Consider the following 25,304-nt stretch of genomic DNA (forward strand, 5'->3'; position numbering starts at 1 on the left):
AGTGAAAATAATTTCTGACAGAGAGTTGGGTAGAGACAGCAGCCAGAGAGAAGAAGAGAAAAACAGAAGAAGAGTCTAAGAAGAAGAAACTATCTTTTGCAAGTAGTCCAAGGTTAATTGTTGTTTGAAAAATTTGTTTTGAGAAATGCACCACCCTTTGTTGAAAACGTTGAAAATAATTCAAGAAATTCAACAAAGTGACTGAGAAAAACTGTAAGCCTATACAAAAAATAAAAATAAAATTCAGTTGCATATATATATATATTTTGTCTCTAGTGGCCTTTATGTGCTAGTTAATTGACAGGAAAGTGGATAATGAGAGAAGGGGGAAGACATGCAGCAAAGGTCGCCAAGGCCCGGAATCGAACCTGCAACAGCTGCGTTGAGGACCAAGGCCTCTATATGTGGGTTGCGCTTAACCCCTGCGCCACCACAGTACACCCCGAAATTCAGTTACATATTAAGGGGACTCAATTAAAAAGTGGATTAATTTCAATGCTTTTTACACATGGGTTGCTATGTGGAAAGAGCTTAAGAGCAGCTGGTTCAAATAACTTTCAATAAGAAGTGCTAAACGTCAGACACAAAGCCAGTGGCCAGCAGCTCCCATGCACTGGATGGAGGCTCATGCTGATTAAACTATACTTGAAAGGTTCTTCTGCCAGGACTCTCTCTCTCTACAGCTCAGGGACAGAGAACAATCAGAGACTCCATGATGAAAAAGAAAAAAAAACAACAACAAAAAAACAGCTCAGAGACATCTGCCTTTGTGCCAGACAAATCAAAGGCAGGCCGAAGTTTGTTTACGGTATGACCCATAAATCTGTCATGGGAGCTAATCGTAACAGGCTAAGTGTCTTATTGGGACTCACTAATACACACAGAAGTACACCAGTGAAACACAGGGGGAACATTCGCAGTGCGAGAGTGTGTCTCCCTGCAAAGATGCTGTGCTTGGATGTGTGTGTGCGAGTAGTGACTGCAGGGATCAGAGGATTTTTGACTTTTGCAGTAATGGGATGGCGGCTCGCCAGCAGCAGAGCTATAGCGGGGCCTGCTTATCTCATCACTGACTGAACAGGGAGCATGAAGACAGACAAGTCAACAAACTTCCACAAGTGCTTTAGAAAGCATGTGTTAGGAGGACCAGAACAAAACAAAAGCGCTCCATTAGGTCAAACCCACAGCTTAAAGTCAGACTCTCTAAGGTTCCCCACATAAGTGATATCTCTCTGACTAATGTACAGTTCACTAACTATAAAATATACAACTGGCAGCCTTTTGTGTCTTTTAATAGAAAGATTCTGGTTAAAGTCTAGTGCAGAGTAGCTACTTATCTAAAGGTTAATAATCCGTGAACAATTTTGCAGTAAAAAGAGACGGATTATTTCCTGAGAACTAGGTGGGAGCAGAGAACAGAATAAGAACCTGCAGAGAAACGAAAGAACAGATGATTTCAAATTGTGTTAAAAATGTCATCATGTATGTGAAAGGGAATGGTCTTCTAGTATCGCAATCAACTTCGTGTGATTTTTAAAAATCAAAGTGTCTGACATGTTTAATCAAATGTAAATCAGGTTTAATTCAAATCCAATACTTTGAGTCATGGTGACACACTTTAGTTCTATTTGTTTAAGGGATTTAATGATTTTTTTTTTTTTTTAGTACTGCGGGTATTAAGCATTCGTCATGGTGACAGAACATTTTTTTCACAATACTTTATTGGTTTAGTCTTTCAAACTGTTAACCCCGACAAACAAAACGCATTTTATCATGTTGGTGAAAAAGCATTAACTAGATACTGGATTATTATTTACCTAATGCTTTGCATCCTCGTTTTCTCATTTTAAAATGCAGTAAAGGCAGAGCAGCAGCTTGACAGGATAATTAATACTGAACTCCTGCTATGCTATGCTACATTTTCCAAGTCCGCTTGCTCAAGCAGAATTTAATGATTTAAAAAAAAATCATATATATATATATATATATATATATATATATATATATATATATATATATATATATATATATATATATATATATATATATATATATATATATATATATTCATATCAATCACTCCTTCATGAGTCGCATCTTCTGAGAAACTAACCCACTGACCTTTTTAATGGTCACCAACCATTTACATCGATTTGATGTGTATTACAGTGTACTGTTATCTTTACAGATATGCTACAGTAGAGTTTTGTACATTTCTCTAAAAATATGACAAATCCCTCTGTAATTTATTTCTAGCCAACACTGGATGCATGTGGTAAAGAAAGGGAACTACTACAACAAGCCATTATTTACAAAAAAAATAGAAATGAGCACAGCAAAAAGGCTATAAATATCAGCATGGGTGAGTTTTTTGTTTTGTTTTTGTGCGTATGTGTGTGTGTGTGTGTGTGTGTGTGTGTGTGTGTGTGTGTGTGTGTGCGTTGGTATACGTGGTTTAGCCTGCCTTTTGACCTGAATACGCACTTACGTTACGCGGACCTAAGGGTAATACAAGGACAATGCTGATGTCCTCATAAATCAAGGAGTGTATTTAAAATTTTGAGTATCTAAACAACACTTTTTCTCATAAATCTAAAGTTTTATAGCAACTATGCCAGTTTTTGCATGATGTGGACCATATATTTGTACTTTTCAGTGAATAAACAGCGTGATATCTCACTTTCTTTAATTGTCCTTTTATACCATGTGACCTGAGATTTGTGTATTCCAGTGTATAACACAGCGCTGCCTGATTTCAAGCGGTGGTGTGTATGAATTGCACTTTTACACACATTTTCCATACACTACGCGCGCTTTTAGCCGGTCATCATCTGATTGGCTGAAAAAAACTTGTGGGCGTGTCTGATTACTAAACAGTCCCAGACGCCAGGTTTTTAAAAATTAAATCCCCATTTGAAGCCGCATCTCTCAATATGGACATGTTGGTGGAATAACTCTGCACAGGTAAGCATAAATTGTAAATTAAAAATACATTTTGCCTAGATAAAGTTATTTGCAAGTAAATAACTGCAAATGTAAGAGATTTTTGAGCAAAATGAATTATTTTAGATTTTAATTTAGGTGACATGAAAGCTAACCAACATATTTTGGATATTTACATCAAGTAACTTAGATATGTATACTTTTATGACTGAAAAGACCTACCTGAAGCAGTATAGTTTTTATTCAAAGTGTTTTAAAGTAAGAGACTAGCTTGACTAGGAGAGCTAGCTTCGTAGCTAGACGAAACGTGTTTGACAAGTTGACGATGTTTGGAGTAGATGGTATCTGTGTGGTACCATACCCCAAACAGGTACCACTTAGCTTTTAGTGGTAAAAACTGGGTGATAGACTAAGGTTTTCATCACTATATTTAACGATATTGGCAAATTGCTTGCTTTATGTTAGCTAACTGCGTAGTGACATTCTGCTTGTTAAGCTCGTTAAGCTTGATTGCCATCGGTCCTGCTGAAGAGCAAGCAGGAAATTAATAAGAAGTAAACCCACAGGTTTCTGTGAAACTTGTTAATCTTTTAGAAAAGCATTAATTGTTGAATGTTTGAATAAATGGATGCAATAGGGCAGGTGCACCGATGGCTTTAAAGCTGTGTACTGTAATCACTTCGCTGACTTCAGCAACTTAAATGCTGAAAGTATAAACCAGGAGTCCTCAAATTCAGGCAAACATAGTCGTTCTTCAATTTTTAAATGTGTATTTGTACCTTAATTAGCTGAATAACCTCACATGCAGCCAAATTCTCCAGATTTCTGACATTATTTGATTTAGGTGTGTTGAGGCAGAGATGCATTTAAAAGTTGGAGGGGATTGTACCTGGAGGACTGACTAAAAGATGAATAGGACTTAACAAAATTCATTTGTGCAAAAAAAACAGCCTTTTTCCTTAAATTATGGCTCAAGTATTCTTGTAAGGCTGTACTACTGGCTGAACCTCAATATATTGAACACTGATCATTGTATGAACTATTTGTAGATGGTAAAGCACTTTTTTAAATCAGTGATTAAATAAATTATAGTGTTGGTGTTTTATCTGAGGTATGTGTCTTGCATGTATAACATGTTTCCATAGTGATAATTTAATTTTTAGCTTTAAAGCTTGTAGGAATTATAAAGAAGCCTGTAATTCCTTATTTGACTGTTATAACTTTTCATACATGCCAGTAAAACATGCAGAGGCGAAGACGCATAAAACCGAAGGAAGATGCCAAATATTATATTGATACCAAAACGGACAAAGTGGAGCTTTACGTCAAGTACATCAATGCCTTTAAAGGTATGGGTATTTTTGGGGGGTGGTTTAATTACAGTCAATCCTTTATACATTGTTTACTCTTTCTACTATTATTTTTGCTTTCTTCATTAGGCCGTGGTATTTTTGCCACAACCTCTTTTCAGAAAGGAGACTTTCTGTGTGAGTATCGAGGTGAACTGATAAGTAAAGAGGAATGTGAGAGGAGACAGAAAATTTACCATGACAACCTTAAAGTTTTCTTGTTTGAATTCTACTTTAATGGAAAACTCTGGTGGTGAGTATGTTTGTATCAGAAGTCTAATTAGAATGGCATATATGTAAATGAATATGTTTATATTTAAAATGCAATGTTATATATTTGCAGTGTTGATGCAGCAAAAGAAGATGGCTCTCTTGGAAGGCTTATAAACGATGACAATATCAGCCCAAATACCAAAATGAAGTATCTGACTGTGCAACAGAAGCCACATTTGTGTTTATTTGCAACTCGAGATATCAATCAGGGAGAAGAGATTACGTACAATTATGGGGACTCAGACTGGCCATGGCGACTCAAGGTACTAAAAAAATCAAATGTTATGAATCTTAAGATTATGTTCATTTAAGAAATGCGCTAATAATGATGATTTAAACCTGAACCTCCTTTGTTTTACCTTTCTTTTCACAAGAATAGATGGCTGACTGTACAAGACGTTGCAGTGCAAATTAACCAGTTACCCACAAATGTATAATAAATAATTACAGTAGGATAGTATTTACGCCGTTTCCAGAATTCGAAATACTTAAGTCAACCATCAGACTATTTTCTCTGCTACATCACAGAAAATCTTCTGTGGGGAAAAATAATCAGTCTTTCTTCTTTTTCACAGGAGTTGGAGAAAGAAACGTCTCAAAGTCCTGACTGTACTCATTCAACTTCTACAACTGACAACACAGAACAGGTACAGAAGTTGGGCTTTTATTTTGACTTTACCAAACATTTTGGCTGGATTTAAAACTAGTTACCTTTCATGGGTGTTTACTGTCATAGGGCACCATCACTTAATCTCCATAAATAAGTCAAAGGGAATATGGTGTTGACTTTTATTTATTTTCTGTTTCAGGTCAGAGCTGAAAATGACCAGGATCAGATGACAACCAGTGTCCCAAACGAGACAGATTCAGTCCTGGATTCACTTCCCAACAATTCAGAGGTATTTTATGATTAAAGTGTAGCTAAATGATGTCAGTCAGCCAACCTGTTCTACTTAAGTGTGTCTGTGTGTGGACCTGAATGCCATGTGGTTTATAAAGACATTGGTTTGTAAGGACAGTCTCATGTCATGGTTTTCAGTTTGTAAGCTCAGTGTGGTAAGCTCAGTGTGTGTATGTGTGTGTTTCATGGTCAACTGCCCCAATGTGATACAGGAGGACCATATTGTATATGGGGACCTGGCGTTATTGAATTGATAAAAACATTTGTTTTGGTTCTTGTGAGGTTGTTAATATTGGTTTGACCTCTGATAAATATTGACTTAGCATCTCAGAAAATATTGGGAGAATAAAGATTTTATGTTTTTAAAAGTTAAAGAAAATGCATTAACTTTTTGGTGAAAATCTTTTGAATTTCACAACAGAATCAGACTTCAGTTTGTCAATACTTGTGAAATTGTAGTATTTTGACTATCTGTTAAAGTTTGCCATCATTCATCTTTTACGCTGTTTCCAGAATTCGAAACAATTAAGTCAACCATAAGACTATTGTTCTCTGCTAAGTCACAGAAAATCTTCTGAGGAAAAAAAAAGACAATCTTTTTCTTTTCACAGGAGTTGGAGAAAGAAACGTCTCAAAGTCCTGACTGTACTCATTCAACTTCTACAACTGACAACACAGAACAGGTACAGAAGTTGGGTTTTTATTTTGACTTTACCAAACATTTTGGCTGGATTTAAAACTAGTTACCTTTCATGGGTGTTTACTGTCTTAGGGCACCATCACTTAATTGAGGATATGTCCGTAAATAAGTCAAAGGGAATATGGTGTTGACTTTTATTTATTTTCTGTTTCAGATCAGAGCTGAAAATGACCAGGATCAGAAGACAACCAGTGTCCCAAATGAGACAGATTCAGTCCTGGATTCACTTCCCAACAACTCAGAGGTATTTTATGATTAAGGTGTAGCTAAATGATGTCAGTCAGCCAACCTGTTCTACTTAAGTGTGTCTGTGTGTGGACCTGAATGCCATGTGGTTTATGAAGACATTGGTTTGTAAGGACAGTCTCATGTCATGGTTTTCAGTTTGTAAGCTCAGTGTGGTAAGCTCAGTGTGTGTATGTGTGTGTTTCATGGTCAACTGCCCCAATGTGATACAGAAGGACCATATTGTATATGGGGACCTGGCGTTATTGAATTGATAAAAAACATTTGTTTTGGTTCTTGTGAGATTGTTAATATTGGTTTGACCTTAGATAAATGTTGACTTGGCATCCCAGAACCTATTGGGAGAATAAAGATTTAAATTTCTTAAAAGTTAAAGAAAATACATTACATTTTGGTGAAATTTACTTTTAATTTAACCACAGAATCAGACTTCAATTTGGTCAGTGCTGCTGAAATTATAACATTTTGAATATTTGTTAAAGTTTGCTATCATTCTACTTGTTTCTTAAGAGTTCGTCTGTCAAGCTGCTTCCAGAATTCAAAACGCTTTGGTCAAACATCAAACTATTGTTTCTACAACATCGCAGAAATTCTTCTGTGGGGAAAAATAATCATTCTTCCTTCTTTTTCACAGGAGTTGGAGAAAGAAATGTCTCAAAGTCCTGACTGTACTCATTCAACTTCTACAACTGACAACACAGAACAGGTACAGAATTTGTTTTTTATTTGACTTTACCAAACATTTTGGCTGGGTTTAAAACTAGTTACCTTTCATGGGTGTTTGCTGTCATAGGGCACCATCGCTTAATTGAGGATATCTTCGTAAATAAGTCAAAGGGAATATGGTGTTGACCTTTATTTATTTTCTGTTTCAGGTGAGAGCTGAAAATGACCAGGATCAGATGACAACCAGTGTCCCAAATGAGACAGATTCAGTCCTGGATTCACTTCCCAACAATTCAGAGGTATTTTATGATTAAAGTGTAGCTAAATGATGTCAGTTCAGCCAATCTGTTCTACTTAAGTGTGTGTGTGTGTGGACCTGAATGTCATGTGGTTTATAAAGACATTGGTTTGTAAGGACAGTCTTATGTCATGGTTTTTAGGTGGCAAGCTCAGTGTGTGTATGTGTGTGTTTCATGGTCAACTGCCCCAATGTGATACAGAAGGACCATATTGTATATGGGGACCTGGCGTTATTGAATTGATAAAAATATTTTTTTTGGTTCCTGTGAGGTTGTTAATATTGGTTTGACCTCTGACAAATGTTGACTTGACATCCCAGAATATATTAGAATAAAATTTTAAATGTTGTCATACTTAGAAAAAATATATATATAAAGATTTTGTCTTCTCTGCGTCTTTACCACATAATATTTTTAATTTAACAATTTAAAAGTTTGCAGGAAAAGTTATTTTTTTATGATTTGCACCCTCTTTAAATATGTTCTCATTCATTACCCAATATTGAATATACTTTAAATAAATATCCCTAACTCTTATATATATATATATATATGTATATGTGTGTGTTTAATCTTTTCCTTGTAGTGTCAAAAACATCACCTGATGTGCACAACATTATCTTCTTTGGAGAAGTGTATTCAGTGTTTTGGTCCTTGTTCTTCATTCAAGTGGGTTGGCTACCAGTGTAAAGGTAAGATATTTAGTTAATTTGTATTTGAATTAAAAAGTGCTGCAAATAGGATCTATGTCTTTGTTGAACTGTCGACCATGAACAAATTTCATGGTCGACACTCACTTCAGCATTTTCAGAAGTGAGTATATAGATTTAAATACAATGAAATGTACATCATCATGGTGACTTTCAAAGCAGTGGAAGATTTCAAACTACCTTAAAATCTTTACCCTTAATATTTTTTTAAAACGGAACATAAAATTTTACCCAAAAAGTTCAATTTTGCACATTTTTAAAAAATAATTGTTAATCCATATTTACCTTTGTGATCTTAAAATAAGGTGTAATGGCTTATTTGAGATTTAGATTTTTTTTTTGTCTTGTTTGTTTTTTTACATTTAAATTTCTTCACAGGTTGTTCAAAAGTCTGGCATTCATATTGCCTTAAACAAATTACAAATGACAGAACCCAGGTGAATGTCCACATAAGTTTTTTTTTTAGCTTTGCCTTGTAAGTCTCAATTATAACATAAATTATATTTCCCACAATTTCAGGCAAAAGAACTTTTTAAATATTCCATGGCTCACTCCTCATCAGATGACGACAACAACACATCACCTTCCAAACAATGTGAAATGTCAGATGATGACCATGAGTCTGATATGGACTACATACCAAATTCAGAATCTGCAGAAACTGATGAAGACTCAGATATTAGCATCCCCTTTCAGCCCATCAAGTCTAAAGTTGGACAAATTCAAGGAAACCCAACAATACCAGATCTCGCTTCATTCTTGCCAGACTCAAGTTCTGTGGTTGAACCTAGCACATCAAATATCTGGCCTCCATTTCACACAGATGATATGGGTGATGACACACTTGAAACATTCAGCCCAGTCAAGTCTACAAAAGACTCAAACAAAAAACCAAAAAGTCAAAAGGAGCCTCACAAACAGGAATCCTCACAGCATATTATGGGTGTTAAGAACTTCTGCTTTGTATGTGGTAGACCACAGAGCAAAATTTCACGCCATTTAAAAACCCACAAGACACATGCTGAAATTGCTTATGTTTTTTCCCTTCCGGAAAACTCAAAAGAACGCAAAGTTCTTCTAGAGAAAATGAGAAACAAGGGGAACTTCAAACATAACTCTGAGGTTTTACAAAGTGGGAAAGGATCATTGAAAGTAAAGAGAAAGCCAAAAGCGAAAGCAAAGACTGGAACATTTATACATTGTATGTACTGCCAAGGTATGTATATTCGAAAGGAACTATGGAGACATGTCCGAAGATGCCCCTGTAAGCCACAAAATGAAGATTTGAACCCAGGACCTGGAAGAACCAAAGTACTGGGTTTTGCTATGGCTCAAGAGTCTGCATTCTGTCAGGAGATTTCAAGTGGGGTTTGGAAGCTCCTCGGTCCCATGAAGCAGGATGATGTAGCCACAGTTGTGAGAAATGACCTGACCATTATTCAGTTGGCCCAGTCTCTCTACAACAGACATGGACAAGACCCTACCAAGTATGAGTACATTCGACAGAAGCTCCGTGAAATTGGACGTCTGTTAATATGTCTACGGTCTGAATTCTCTGTACATAACTTGGAGGAAGCTGTGAAACCTGCTAACTTCCAAAGAGTTGTCCAGGCAGTAAAGATTGTCTGCGGTTTTGATGAAGAAAAGCATTCATACCAAACACCAAGTCTTGCACTAAAACTAGGACATACACTACACAAAATCAGTGACATTATCCACTGCCGAGCACTCATGGCAGAAGATGAAGAACTGATTAAGTCAACAGACGCTTTCAAAAAGCTGTATACATCCAAGTGGTCTGAGTTAGTGTCACATACTGCCTTGAACACTTTGAGTCATGACAAATATAATAAGCCATTAACCTTACCATTCACAGAAGATGTTCAGAGTCTTCATAGGTATCTTAAGAAATCTGGAGAAAATGCATTTTCTAACTTGAAAGATGAGGTCAGTCCCCAGAATTATGCAGAACTTGCAAAAGTTACTCTTGCACAGGTCATTGTGTTCAATCGAAGACGAGCTGGAGAAGTCTCAAAGATGCATCTCAGAGGTTTCCAGCAGAGGGATGACTCCAAGCTCCATGAAGATGTTGCTGCTGGGCTGTCCAAGGTTGAAAAAAAGCTCTGTAGCTACTTCAGTCGTGTTGAAATAATTGGAAAAAGAGGTCGAAAAGTTGCGGTTCTCCTTTCTCCAGATGTGGTGGATGCTCTGACTCTGCTGGTCAGCAAAAGAGAGCAATGTGGTGTTTGCTCCACAAACATCTTTCTTTTTGCCCGACCAAGATCTCAAAGTCACTACAGGGGCCAAGACTGTTTGCGTGTTTATGGAAGCCAATGTGGGGCGAAGCATCCCGAGTTCCTAAGGTCCACACAACTCAGAAAGCATGTTGCCACATTGTCACAAGTCCTCAACCTCAAAAATAACGAAATTGACCAGGTGGCTGACTTCCTGGGGCATGATATTCGTGTCCACAGGGAATTTTATCGCTTACCTGTGCCAACAACACAACTGGCAAAGATTTCTAAGCTCCTTTTGTCCATGGAGAAAGGACAAATATGCACCCTGCAAGGGAAATCCCTTGATGACATTGAAATCGAAGGTTATTGCTTAAATTATTTTTTGTGATCTTTTTGCCATTAGTAGAACTTGTCTGACATTACCAATATTTGTAAAATTGATGGATGTAAATAAATTATTATTATTAGAAAATATTACAATAGTGATTCTCTAGGTTAGAACATATTACTAAATACAAAACGCGTTTTAAGCCTAATTTTGGTAGTGCTTAGATATAATTTTATGTATGGCATTCACTTGAGAAAGTATTCTAATAATGACTTTCAGATGAAATAGAACTAAGTGAGGATGAAGAAAAGGAGGATTTAAGTGACTCGGATGGTAGCGATTCTGTGGAACCCGAGGAACCTGTGGAACCCGAGGCACCTGTGGAACCCGAGGAACCTGTGGAACCTGAGGAACCTGTGAAACCTGAGGAACTTGTGGAACCTGAGCAAAGCAAGAATATGGATGATTTGTGTATGTTACTTGAATCCAAAGATGCTATTACTTTTTGTCTACCCATTTTTTTAACTTCTGTTGTATGTCTTAGTGGGAGCAGTGTCATCGACAGCAGAGAAAACTGTCCCTCCTGTTGAAGGCAAGTCAAGTTTCCTATTAATGCTGTGTTTTGATCCCAACTCCTAGCTACATTTAGTTAAAGCATGATTCTATTGAGCTGACCATATTAACTAGTTCATGCTTAAAGGCCATGCAGTCCAGATGACCTGGAACTATATGCCATTTGCTTGAGACATGTGCCAACCTAGTGAAGAGTGTTATGACCGGCTCTTTGAGCCATAATAAAAGATAGGGAGACATGGAGTTCAACAATAAATAAGCTATTTATTGAGCACAAGCAAAGAATAAAGCTAAACTGAAGCAACTTGTTTTTGTCCACATGTCTCCCTTTGGAAGATTCCTTTTGTTTCTGCTTGGACATTTCTTATTGTCTTTCTTCTCCACTCAATTTCCAGTAATTTCACATTTTTGAAGCTTGGTATTCCAAATTTCTGTTCACTTTTCAGTTAGTCGATTGTAGACAAACTTACAAACATGCTTGCCCAGCAGCCATCTTGATGCAACTGGCCACTAATAAGGCTCTCCATACATAGCTTATAACCCCTCTATGCTCTCTATCCATTATAATGTGGTTAAGGTTATTGCAAATTTGGAGTGCCATTTTCATAGATGGCAATCATGTCACTTATTACTTTTCATTGTCTGGTTTCATTTGGCTGTAGTTTGTTCTCACAAACTACAGCCAAACTACTTTCATGATTGGACAATATTTTTTCTAAACTTTGTAGTAAGGTTGTTATCCTGTGTAAAGGTAGCATGTTTTTTATTTTATATTTTAATAAACTGCTTTTCGCTTTACGTTTTTTTTTTCTTCAGAGACCTCCTCTGGCGCAACCAGAAGACAACCAAAAAACCCTTGGTCAAGTGCTGAGGTTTCTGCTGTTATGAGGCATTTTAAAGCTCACATAGGTAAAGGAAAACTTGCCACTAAAAATGAGTGCAATCACTGCAAGTTGGTTGAAGATCCTGTGCTGGCTCAAAGAACAGCACAAAATATCAGGGACTTTGTGAGAAACCGTGGAATAACTGCTAAAAGGCAGACACAAAAGAAAAAGCTCTAGATTTTATGTGAAGTAATCATTTATTCAAAAGGGTTCTGTTTTGTTCATGCTACTAAAACAGATTTTTTTGTTGCCTATCAAATAATATTATCTGTAAAGTCCCGTGACATAGAGGCTGTTTTCATGTAGTCGTGTTAATAGGCAGAAAAGCTCTTTTTCTAATGGTGAGACATTTTTTTGTTGTCCAGCATAAAGAAATATTGGAAAAAGTGGCAGAATTTTAATTTAACATTGTTTTACTTATTTATTTATATTCAGAATACTTGGTAACACTATGCACCCTAATTTTACTTTTCTGTATGTTTTGTTGCAGCACTTAAATTTTTAAATTTTTTTATTTTCCTTTGGTCATTTCAATTTCAGGCTTACTTTTATTTTTTAAAGAAAAATAATTGAATTATTTGGTCATATTTACCTAATAAAATTATGTTCTGTTAATGCTGTATGCTGTCAGGTTGTGTGTTTATGCTAATCAGCAGGTTTTTAAATATGACGTAGTTGTCCCTTTAAAGTCCTCACATTACTTTGTTTTGTTCTCATAAACCACAATTTGCTGATGTCCATATAACCCACCATGGTGTCAGATTGCTGAAACAAAGGCTGTGTAGCTGCTATCTGAAACCTAAAGTGAGCTAAATTTTTTTCAGATTTTTTGCAGTGTTTTAAGCCATCTCTCGTTGCTCTAGCTACTTGGGAAAGGGTAGTCCATCTAAACCACCACCGGGCCTGTTTGGCGAAAAAGGCAGGCTAAACCACATATACCTGTATAGCTGTGTGTGTGTGTGTGTGTGTGTGTGTGTGTGTGTGTGTGTGTGTGCGTGCGTGTGTGTGTATGTGTGGATCTTCTCCCAGATTTAAAATTCACCCTTGGGCATGAACGAGTGTGTGAAAAGTGATTTATTTCATGACTGCATTATTTCATTAACTGCTGAGCTGGGCAGCAAACGTGATGTTACATCACCTAATCCTCCAAATTGAGCTTAAAATCAAACTGTTTCCCTTTCTGTTGTATCAGAACATCTACAATAAGAGAGTTCTTTTTCTTGCTGCGCGTACTCAAGGTGTGAAACTCGTCACCAGCAGAGGAGAGAGTGGGAGGAAGCTGGGTATTATTAGGCTCTAATTGATCTGGCCTCAGCATGAGAACGGCTTTGAGACTTTGAAGTGGTGGAGTGTGTACTTTGAAGTGCAGGAGGCAGTCCTCGCATGGACAGGAGCATTATGGGGCAGGGGAGATTGCTGCCTCATCCCGGAGGGCTGGGAAGAAGAAGCCACCATCAGACAGATGTTAGAAAGAGAGGAGGATGAAAATTTAGCTTAAGGCTCAGAGGAAAGATACGAGAGGGGAAAAAAAGGAAGAAAAAAAAAAACTCCCCCTCTCTTCCACCGTAAGACTAGATTGTGAATAAGTTGGTTATTGAGGCTGAAAAATGGAAGCTAAAAGGGGAGAAGATGGCATGAGAACGATGAAGAATGATTGAAGAAAGCTAAATTTGAAGAAATGTTGATGTAACTCAAGTAAAAGAAATACCAATATCAGTTTGGATTTCCCCTTTAGAGGAACAAACACACTGCTCCTTATTTAACTCTATTCATCTTACCATCAATAAAGATCAGCTTCTCTCTCCCTGTAATCAGAGTGATGTGCAGACAGAGCACTTTGCATGTAGCCGCTTGTTTTCTTGTCCGCGTAACCCACACTCTTACATGTTTTCTGTTTTTTATGTCTATTCTCATGGCTTTCTCTCAACATTGGTTTTCTTCTTCCATAAAGGGCAGGTTTGTATTCCTCGACAATTACAGTGATACTTGTGTGTACATGAACGCCACACTTTTCAAGGTCAACGAACTTTTCAAGTTTGTTGACATTTCAAGTAGTAATGTGAGTGAGTAAAAGTTCAGAGGTTAATCTTTCTGCAAGTCACTGATCGTTTTTAGTTTTAGTGAGTAGAAATTTTAAAAAATGACAAAAAGTAATAAAGTTACGAGAGAAAAGCAAAAATAATACAAGAATAAAGCTGCAATGTAATATTATGGATTTATTCTCATAAGAATAAAGTCGTGATACGATGTAATTTTCTTTTTTAATGCAGCTCTAATAACCTATTGTGGTTCATAGAGATTTCTAAACATGTTTTTTCCCCATTATTATTTGAAATGAGTCTGGCTTGTATGAACTCCATCCATCCATCCATCCATCCATCCATCCATCCATCCATCCATCCATCCATCCATCCATCCATCCATCCATCCATCCATCCATCCATCCATCCATCCATCCATCCATCCATCCATCCATCCATCCATCCATCCATCCATCCATCCATCCATACCAACTGAAGCCACATCAATGCATATCAACTGATTGCAGAAAGAAAAACTAGATACTGGACTGGCCGTGAAAGTAATCATAGAAATTGTACTAAAAATGTCAGGATAAAATGGAGAGATGATAACAATGAATAAGCAAGAGGGGGAGAGTCAGAAGATGTAGGACAGATCAAAAAAAGAAAGGGGGCGCAAGAAGAGGGGAAGGAATATCAGAGCAGTGAGCAGCCAAATATAAAAAAATATGAGTAGAGATAGCAGGGGGGGGGGTAGGATAAAGATATTAGAGAATTAGAATAAGAGATAAAAGGAGGATGAAGGGTGAGGAGAGGAGGAGAAGAGAAAGGAGTGGTAAAATCTAAAAATGAAAAGTGAATTAGTTCTGCCTCATGAAACTGGCAGCTCTGGCTGAGAGATGCATCTGGGACAGGATTTCACTGTGTGAGCATCCTCCACTGTTGTCGCATTCGCTTGACTAAACGTGTGCGCGGCGCGTGTTCCCATGTGTTCCACTGGATGTATGGAAAGGCTGCTCGCGGTTTCTGTTGCTCCTGTGTGACTTTGTGGGTAAAGATAAACCCCCACCTCCCCAGAACAGAAACCGATGTGGCGTTGACATTTAAGAAAAACATGAGCTCTTTCTTTTCGAAAGAGCAACGGCGAGAAGGAAGTTCTGACGAGGTCAAAACCAACTGACTGCACAACACAAAAAGCAGAAAAACTTCAAATAGCACCTGCCGTCCTGATGACAAGTTGCTAAGGCTATCATTTCCAACAAATCGGAAGGAATCCATTGCAGTAGACTCACTCACTGGCTTTATAATTTATAACGGCATTTCCTACCAATATAACATACCGAGCCCCAGCAACAAGTTCTGGGTCTTACCTGGAGTTTCCTTTCTGTGGGATATGTTTACAATAAAACACCTGGAGCCACCACAGCTGACCCATGTCAACCAACGACAGATTATTCTGAGTTAACGGCATCCTAGCACAAACAGCGCGCAATCTCTCCTGGCATTTGAAGATCATCTGACTCTCACAAGTAGTACAGCATGAAGACACTCGCAAGCATCATGTGAAGGTTGACCTGTCCTTTGCCGCTGACTCATGTCTGGCCTGACTGTTCCGTGTGATTGTGTGTGTTTGATTAGCTGAGTCATCCCATGAATATAACACAGATTTTCGAGCAGTGAAACAATATGTGGGTCAGTCTGCACTTGGCCACGTGTGGGATTATGTTAGCTGGACCTCGCAGATGAACTCATTGCTTGTTACAACATTTCATTATCATCTGTAGATGATGTCGAGCTACCACCTAAAGCTCTCCACACCAAACCAATACAGTAATGGCTGGTAATAGTGATACAGAGGAGGCTGACGATCCAGCTGCTTATTTTTAATCAGTGGTTTTAACTTTATCACGATGAAGGAGATGGTGGCGATCAAGTGGTGGAATACGGAAAGCCCATTAGCAATTTAACGGCTCAACCATGGCAAGACATTTATTTTATTGATATCGGGAGCTACTTTTGGCTTGTTGCACACAGACTGCATTGCATCATTTGCAGTGGTGGGAAGTACTTAAGTACAGTTTTCGTGTATCTGTACTTTACTTAAGTAGATTTAATAATGGGTACTTTCTACTTTTACTCCACTACATTTTACACTAAGTATCTGTACTTTCTACTTCACTACATTTCTACAAAACTGTCTCGTTACTCGTTACATCCAAGTCGCGTTGCTCTTTTTTTCCGTTAAAATGTGAAGTTCAGGGATTTAAGGTGGCGCCGTAAAATCCAAGCAATAACGTGACTTAGTGTCTGTTGTCACCCATCGGCTCCACCTTTACTCACAGGCGGAGCTCCTGACATGCGCAGTAGTTTCCTCTGAGCGGGAGGAGATGTCTGGATGTCTGTCTAACCGTCAGTAATATAATAGCGCTGCATAAATCATAGATATGGCGACATGTAAAATCAGCAGCGCTTCGCTTTCACAGACGGTGGAACTTCGTCCAACTTTTAGAGTCACTTGGAATGAAAGCTTAAAGAAAGGTAAGTTCTGTGGACGTGATGCTAGCTAAGCTAGCTGTACAGAGACACATGTTGCATCTGCGATGAAAAAAAGTTGTCACTCATGCGCTGAATTATTGTGTGTTGACTGAGGTGTCGCATATATGGGACAACGCTGTGACCAAAGTCTGCAATATAGTGGTATAACATTCAGGAACGATCCGATTCTTCTGGACGGATCTTTACTAAGTCCTAAGGACTGAAGCCTCACTGAGAGCCGTTCTTTGTTCTTGTGTACACTTCGCTGAATAAGTAAAAGTTGAACATGAACACAGAGCATGCTCATTGCTCATTGATTGATTTCGTCTCCTGTCATGGTGGCAAGCATCGCAGTGGGAGGGAGGATGAAAACAGTCACAATGCTCATTCTGCTTAGTTACTTGTTGCGCCGTTGGACAGTGTTCATAGTTGAACGATATTTACTGTTAATTGCGATGTTTCAGTTGTGGTTTCTGACATGTGCAATATGGGCAACCGCCCAGGGCGTTATTTGTCTAGGGATAGCAGGAGACATCTGCGGATTGTAGCACAGCGATGAAAACAAAACAGAATGAAGTGAGTTTTAATTGATACTGGTTAAATATATTTCAGGTCTAAGTATTTAATATCTAGGTGTTTTTATGGGAATGTGGATCTTTCAGATCAATCTGAGAACCAATTTTGATAGGTAAACTTAATGTTATTGTGTCATTTAGCGCGGGGCACTGGTCTTGGTCTCGGGTTCGGTGGTCTTGACTACAACTCTGCTACATGGCTCCTTGGTTGCCTCCCCACACCTTCTTTCCCTCCCCTTTCAGTTGGATTTCTTTCCAAATAAATGTCACTAATGAAGTTCATGCTATGTAAGGACAGGAGACAAGATGTTTCCATCCCTGAAATAATGATCCATAGAATCGCATATCTAAGTCTAAACTGTTACAGAGAATAAACACAATAAGAACACGTTTAATCTGTGGTAGTGTTCATTAAAATGGCACATTTCTGATGTATTAAAATTAAATACAATCGGCACACTTAATGATATTAGCGATTAGGTAATGCATTCAGCAAGTACTTTTACTTTTAATACTTAAGTATTTTTAAAAGCCAGTACTTTTTTACTTTTACTTAAGTAAAATGTTAATGTGGTACTTTGACTTTTACTTGAGTACATTTTTGACTGTGTATTTGTACTTTTACTTAAGTACATTTTTTGAGTACTTTCTCCACCACTGATCATTTGTGATGGTCAACATGGATTGTTGGCACTATGGAATATGCCACCAGGAACCATCGGCGTTCTAACAGCGTCACTGCATGCAAGTTGCACGTTTTATAGCCGATTTTATTTTGTATTTTCACTCTGAGAGAAGTGAAGATACAGGTCTGTGCTGGCTTTCTTATTTTTAATGAAATCTCCAACAGAATAATTGAAACCCGCACTTGGTGTTTCGATACTCAAAAATCAAAAATATAACAAATATATAACCAATACCCAACTCTATAAAAATCCTAGCCTGCACTTGTTATCGAGAGCTCCAGATTATGTGCTCTGTTTCTACTCTTTGTCAACATGACATTAAATTAGAAATCACATCAATCATTTTGACTATCAGGGTTCTCTTACCATTTTATGTTGAAAATGCTTTTACTTCAGTACAAATTCATTTCTATTCTCATTTTTTATCACTTGAACGGTTTCGATGTCAAAATGATCTGGTCTCTACTAAACGTCAGATTCTACGTCAATATGGGCTCAACAGATTACATGAAGCCCTTAATTTAATAGTAAGTGCACTTTCCTTTAGCCATAACTGTAAATGTACTTATGGAGACACTCGTTCTACCGCATGCTGCATCGCTGTTGGGAGATGTGCAGTGTCTGGAGGGGCGACACAATCAGAAAGTGACGATTATTTGTCATCTCCGGGCGCTAATCACACATCGACTGTCTGCCGCTGCAGCTCAGACTGGCATTGATTAGGTGTCAATGTCAATCCTCCGAGGCCATCAATTTTTCATTTTACACAGTGCAAGATATAAGTGCTCTTTCTCTGCCGCGAGGGAAGCAAGGATGGAATAAGACGGGTTAGAAAAAATAGAGGGATTTTTAATTGTTTGGGGTTTTTTTTAAAGGTAATGTTGCGATTTGTAACAATTTGGTTTGAAAAAGCTGAAACCTTTATATTTATCTAACCCAAGAAAGCCTGAGGTTGAAATCCCCTCAATCTTTTTCCACATGTAACTCTGAAAATATTTCTTTGAAGAGAAAAAATGGAGGAAAAATGGAGAAAAAATTCAGAAACCAGGAATCGATAAAAAAAGAATTAAACATTTGAAGGGGAATCCTCTCAGCTTAGTTGATGCTGACAACATTGGAAGCAATAGGTAGGAGCGAGAAGGATAACTAAGATATAAAACAGTCAGGGGTTTAGAAAGACAAATAATTTAAACTTAATGATAGCGAATCCGATAACACTGATTTATAGCAGTCAGGATTATTAAAATGCACATTTACCGAAAGCCAACAAAACAAGGCAGAAAAGTGACACATTCATCGGCGCAAACACTTATATAAATGTGCAAATACCTTTCAGAACAGATGAGATTTTTATTATTTTGCCCGACTTAAAACAGAAACTGTCCAACCTGATTTAATTTCAAACAGAAAAAAATAGACAACCCTTGTGTGTCCTTTTTATACACCTTATGTAAATATTGTCGTTTCATATTTTATTATGACAGAATCCCCATTTGCGTTCAATAAAAAGATAAACCGAGGATTATTAAAACCTTCTTTATGTAACTAAGCCTCTCCTACATCACGTAATCTTAGACAATGCTTGTAAAAAGTAAAAGACTTTCACAAAGTGATCAAATGTGGATTTTGTTTAAATGTCTAATGATAAATTAATGTAAAAATTGACAGCAATCATTTGGTATGAAACATGAGTCAACTAGAGGATCTGAGCCGATTTAGTATTTAATCAAACCTAAGTCACACAGAAGCCAATGGTGTCTGTTTTCATGTAACACAGAAAAGCTTGAAGTGTGAAAACTGAAACTCATCGTCTCGTTGCAATTATACAATAAAATACTGACAGGCTGAGCAGGGAACACTTGAAGAACAAAAAACAGAAATGAATGTGACAAGTCGTCTCTTATATAACCAAACAGAAGCTGCTCTCTCTTTCACACGTTTAAATTGCTGCACAGAGTTCAGCGCAAATCATTTCGTTCGTTTTTATCTCTGGGTGTTTCTGTTGACTAGATTAGTAGGAAACAGATGAGATAATGGGGCAAAAAGCACAGCAGAGGAGGAGCCCAGAATGAACCCATTTACACATGTTCAGTCAAAGTGCATCAGACTTAAACACCCACAGCTGCCCACTGTCCCCCTGAGGTGGGGGACAGTTCTGTATTAAAGGTACTTGCAACGACACATGAAATGAAATGAAACGCCGTTTTCTGTGCCAGCACACACTCTGGCGTAAGGATGGATTGGTATCCGGAGGCTTTTATTGGTCAATTGCAGAAATTGTCATCATTTTCTAAGATGTGATCTGATTGGTTGGAGTACTTAAGGTTTTTTTTCTTTATATATATATATATATAGTTTCATGGTTGTGTGCACTGTGATGCGTGTTAGCTGGAGAGACTAAATCTATTTACTGTACTTTCCCTGGGGAAGAGAGCATCTCTTCTTCTTTTCCTTTTTTATTTTACTCATCATAAAACTGCTTTGTTGTGCTTCATTTTCACACAGTAAGGTGCAGTAAAACAGTAAAACATAATTTTACTACTGCCTTTTGGATTTACTCACATGATCTTTGTCTAATATTAAAATCTGCTTTGTGCCCTAAAGGATCAAAAAGTGGAACAGCAGAATAAATCTCTAAATGAGCAGAAGGTCGTTTGTTATTGTTTTTTTTAATAGGTTTTTTGAGATGTGTGGAGCAGAACCGTGTTTACGTTTGTTAAAGAATACCTTAGCTCAACATTTAATCTAGTTTGAAATAATGCTTGTCTTCTGCTGCCAGATGGTGTCATAATATATCGTTAGCAATATTAGAAATGAATTCATTGAATAGGTAAGCCCGCACATAACAATCCACAAGAAATATGATGTGGAGGTGTGAGTGTGAAAGCTGCACATAAGATTCAAATAAGAACCAATTTATAAATGATCAGTTCTTCTTCTTCTACTTTCACTTTCTGTCTTATCACCTTAAGTCTCCTGTCACTTATTTTTATCCCACCACAAAACTGTTCATGGTTTGGATTTACATGTGATTTTGACCAGGTGATTTGTCACACTTAAATGGCAAAATAGGTTTGAATTATTGTTTGGGGGAGAAATCAAAGCCAAAACCAATGAAAACAAAAAATATGTGCATAAATATCAAAGTTAACTGTGTTAAAGAAAATAGTCGAGACTAAAACTTGTCAGCATATTGGCTGCGTGCTGTCACACAGAAAACAACCACTGGAGATATTAACAGTTCAGTCAAAGTACACATCTGAAGGAACAATTTAGAAAAGAGACACATTTTGTCGTTTTCTTTTTATGCATGTTTGGGCATTTCATCTAGAAAGAAAATGTCAGGAAAAGCTGCCAGTGAAGCTTCTGAATGACAAACGAAAATATTTGTTTGTAATAAAACGCAACTAAAGAGGATTTAAGCAGACCCCTTAACTACACTGCAATAACAAGAGGATAAACTCAGAGATGCTTCCATATTATTGAGTTAAATATCAATTAAATGTTAATTGTAATTGGCTCAGGTAACAATTAAATCGAACACATGTCTTGAAATTTGTTCCATTAAGAACATGGTAATAGATATTCCTGCTGCTGCTGCAGAAGCAGAGGAGTTATTGTACATCAGCACCACGGACAGAGGCAACATCTAGCTGCAATGACCGTAACCAGCCAGCAGAGGCGCAAGAAGCTCGTGTTTTCTAAAAACAGAGATTTATGAGATTCATTGCAGCCCAGAATAATACTAATGGAAAGTTACATATTGCTGAACAGATGAAAAAGGGTTTGGAGAGGTGGGGAAGGGGGTTGAGTTGTTTAGTATTTCAAAATCATAAAAAACATGAGAAAAATGAAAGAAAGGAAGTAAAAGAGCCATGATGAAGAGTAACAGGAAGAGGGAGAGAAAGACAGAGAGCAGAAGCAGCAGGATGCAAACCACTGGGCTGCTGGTTGGAGCTGGATTTTTCTAGTTCACATTCATGCAAACAACTCGAGTTCCTACGCCCTCAGAGGACATTACAGTGAAGCACAGACATTTCCTGGAAACCCTCATTACCCACATTACATTCATACCCACTGCAAGGCTTGGAGCCAAAGCCATTATTACAATTTGCGAAAAGAGAACCAGGCCTTTGTGTAAACAAAAATGTAAAACTGCACCGAGAAAACTGCCCCATAAAAACCCAGAAAACATGAGTCACTTGCATCCGTGTTCCCTTTCCCTTCTGCTCTTGTCCCCTCATGGTACAGTCCAATCCTAACCTCTGTGCTCATTTCTATCTCCTTTTCTTTTAGCCATCCATCACTTTTCCCACTCCGTTTGCTTCCTGCTCACTCTCTCATGATGCTTGCGAGGCGACAGCATTGTTATAAATGCTGCAATAATGTAGGCGTACGAGCCTGTGCATATGAACACATTCATGTTTTTTTGCGCTTGCTGTAATCGGCTTTTCCTTGCTCTCTGATTTTAAAGGTTCGACCTTTGTGGAGCTGCAGTTTGCATCCAAGCTCACAATTAGACATGTGTACTCACTGAGTCTCTTTATGTGCTGCATAAGGACACAGCATGTAATCTCTCACTCTCTCACTCGGGTCTTTCCACTCCATCATTAGTCATTGTGTCTCTCACTGAGCTGAACAGATGAACAACATGTTACTGACATGACCGGTTCAACAACCTGCCGCTGCACAGCACAGGAACAGAACTGATCTAAATAGAACCACATATCGCCTGTTGTTTATCACATCCTTTTCATTTCTGCTTTATATTTTCAAATGCCAACTTTTATGTGAAATAAGTTCAGACTCCCTCAAGGTTTTACACAAATAACTGTAAACAAACAAAAAATATTTGCTAGGTTTATTAACGGTTGTAGTGACGCTGTTTGCTGATGGCGTCCAGATATTTTAGTCAGTTTAAGTATAGAGCTGCAGCATAGATGGTGAAGTGAGAGTTTGAGTTCACAGTCTATAGGCTCTGGTTTTTGTCGTTCTGTGGCCATGTTGCTCAACGTATGGCGTGATGAGCGCATCACTACAGTCAGCATGCAAGAGAGACAGCAGAGACTCTGATCTCAGAGTCCCTGCTGGATACTGATGTGTTTCAGAGGCAGAAAAGAAAAGAAAATAGAGAAAAATGTCTGGGGATATAACACTAGGACCAGAAGTGTGAAAAAGAGAAAGAGGAGCTTAAATACTGAGGGAGAGATGGAAAGGCACCAAAAGAGCTAATCACAGGCGAGTGGATGCAGCTGGGGAAGGGAGCAGGTAAAGACAAATGAGGAAATGATAAAGAACTGGGGATTGGAGCAGAAAGGCAGGTGAATGACAAACAAAGCAAAGAGGGAACTTAAGGGAAAAACCCAGAAACTGACAAAAACAGTAAACAGAAAGAAACTGTAAACTAAGAAATCAACTCCACCACAGAATGATGACAAAAAATGAACTAATAGAAAGAAATGGCAAAACATCAGCAATCAAACCATGAAATGGTCAAAACAGACACACAAATGAATCTAAGAGTCCAAACAGCAAGAGGTCATAACAGAAGGTGAAACCTCAAAAAGTCTTTCTCTTCCAGTTTGGGAACACGAAAGAGGACAGAGGAATGAATGAGGACAGAGGAAATAAAGTAATGTTGGGACGGACAACTTCATTATAATTAGACTGCAGGTTAAAGTCTCATAAAACATAGCTAAGGGAAAGGTTTGAGTATTTATTGAGAGAGTGGATTAATGTATATTTATGCTGTTGATTTATGCAATTGATTCTCGATGAGAGAAAATGCCATGACTGAAATTACATTTCTTCAGCCATGTTTTATTACCCCGTTCCAGCGGTTTTGTGTGAGTGAACATCAGTGATAATATTTATATTATCACCAAAGATTTCACCGAGTTTTAAGTCGGGGAGAAAAATGAGGAGCAAATATCTCTCTTGTGGGTTTTTGCTGATCACTCTGCATGAGCTAGAAAATGAGACGTTTGATGTGGTTGATGAGGGAATTTAAATTCTAGGCCCAGAAGTGTCCATAAGCACTTATAATCTGTCGAATGCTAATGTCAGTATGGGACTAGAACGCTGGAGGAGAAAAACAATAGAGAAAAGGAGACGATGTTTGTCAGTATGGAAGATCTGCCGGAGGGAAGGAGGGATTGAAGGAGGAAGTAAAGGAAGAGAAGGCTTACAGGAGAGAGGAGTGTTAAGATGCACTGAGTGGCTCCGCCCACATAGGAACCATCCATTAAGTAAACAGCAGCAGGAGGCTGCAAATAAAGTCAGAGGATCTCACTGGGTATTCCCCCTCGTTAAGCCCTGTGTTTCTCTGTCCGTCTCCCACGAGGCGACTCGTCTCCAGCAGCTCGGTGACCTCTGACAGATTAGCTCGCTCTGTCAGATTTGCACTCACAGCTTCACGGCCAACTCGTTATCGAAGTCGTTCCCTCGATTTCTCAGTTCTCTCAATCCGTCACATTCAGTCCATTCTTTCTCATCTTTATTGGCGACATGCAGTGCTCTCTCTCTTTTCCCCTCCCCCCTGCCCCCCTGATCACAGTTACTTTACTTTTGTTTTTAAAGCCGTCGTCATTTGCAGCCTATTATTTTACAGGTTTCACCCGGTGGTTGAGTTTGTCATATGCGAGCTGCTGAATTCAAACACATCCAGTTTGAGAATTTTTATTTCGATCATTACAGTGACTTAAAGGTTGACTTGGACTTGTCTCTCCAGTTTTTCAGACTTAACCTAATCGTAAATGCTGTGTTTTGATTAGTTGCAAGTCGTAAATCGCCATCATTTTTAGAAATAAAAACTTTAAAACACCTGTTTGTGTGTAATTAATCAATATAATTTGGTTCATTTAGTGAGCCGAGTTACTGAAATAAATTAACCAAAACTTAATTCACTAAATCAAAGTAGTAGAGAATGATAAAATCGTAAAAAAGTGAGGAGGACCGGGAAAAATGACTTGACATTGTTGGTAAATATTGTGAAAGTGGTCCTCTATATGTAGCACACACACGCACACACACACACACACACACACAGTATGCTAGAGTGATGGACTGTTTACATTTGCATGCCCCCATATCTCTATCAGTGTCTGTGTGTGTCACGTCTTGGTGGCTCCTCTGTGTCAGCGGACTGAAGCCACACATATGGGCTTTGACAGCTGATTGACAGAAGGACCACCAACATTCGTCATGGCAAGCCGAGCTGACGGCGTCAGGCTGTGAGGGGGCGTTTACACACCGCGCAGAAGTTATGAAGGGTTTTTAACTTTTCACAGGAATTTGCACAGAGTCTCCAAAATGAATCAATAGTATAAAGAGACATCCATCTGTTGCGTAATCGAAAGAACAACAAGAAATGTACTTT

The 25,304-nt window shown here is 38.1% G+C and overlaps 2 protein-coding genes across 8 annotated transcripts in view; one reads left to right on the forward strand and one right to left on the reverse strand.

Annotated features, from left to right (window-relative positions):
- Window positions 1-25,304, reverse strand: part of bsna (bassoon presynaptic cytomatrix protein a) — a 132,597-nt gene that overhangs the window by 38,408 nt on the left and 68,885 nt on the right. The window lies entirely within an intron of this gene.
- Window positions 3,575-11,398, forward strand: LOC145552195 (uncharacterized). Of its 3 annotated transcripts, XM_081608809.1 has the most exons (14): window positions 3,575-4,292; window positions 4,383-4,545; window positions 4,636-4,828; window positions 5,141-5,212; window positions 5,375-5,464; window positions 6,078-6,149; window positions 6,321-6,410; window positions 7,047-7,118; window positions 7,288-7,377; window positions 7,964-8,069; window positions 8,466-8,524; window positions 8,607-10,686; window positions 10,932-11,123; window positions 11,197-11,398. In XM_081608809.1, the coding sequence occupies exons 1-14, from the start codon at window positions 4,187-4,189 to the stop codon at window positions 11,289-11,291; spliced, it is 3,480 nt and encodes a 1,159-aa protein (XP_081464935.1). In that variant the 5' UTR covers window positions 3,575-4,186; the 3' UTR covers window positions 11,292-11,398. The 3 variants fall into 3 exon arrangements, with proteins under 3 accessions (XP_081464935.1, XP_081464936.1, XP_081464937.1); XM_081608810.1 differs by lacking the exons at window positions 8,466-8,524; window positions 8,607-10,686; XM_081608811.1 differs by lacking the exons at window positions 10,932-11,123; window positions 11,197-11,398 and having other exon boundaries at window positions 8,466-8,699.

Source organism: Poecilia reticulata, chromosome 7 (genome assembly GCF_904066995.2).
Source record: "Poecilia reticulata chromosome 7, P_reticulata-male-v2, whole genome shotgun sequence".
NCBI classification, from domain to species: Eukaryota; Metazoa; Chordata; class Actinopteri; order Cyprinodontiformes; family Poeciliidae; genus Poecilia; species Poecilia reticulata.

Coding starts and splice junctions, on each gene's coding strand:
- LOC145552195 (XM_081608809.1), top strand. CDS start 4,187: ATGCAGAGGCGAAGACGCATAAAACCGAAGGAAGATGCCAAATATTAT. Junction 7,119..7,287: donor CAACTGACAACACAGAACAG/GTACAGAATTTG, acceptor TTTCTGTTTCAG/GTGAGAGCTGAAAATGACCA. Junction 11,124..11,196: donor CAAGAATATGGATGATTTGT/GTATGTTACTTG, acceptor TGTATGTCTTAG/TGGGAGCAGTGTCATCGACA.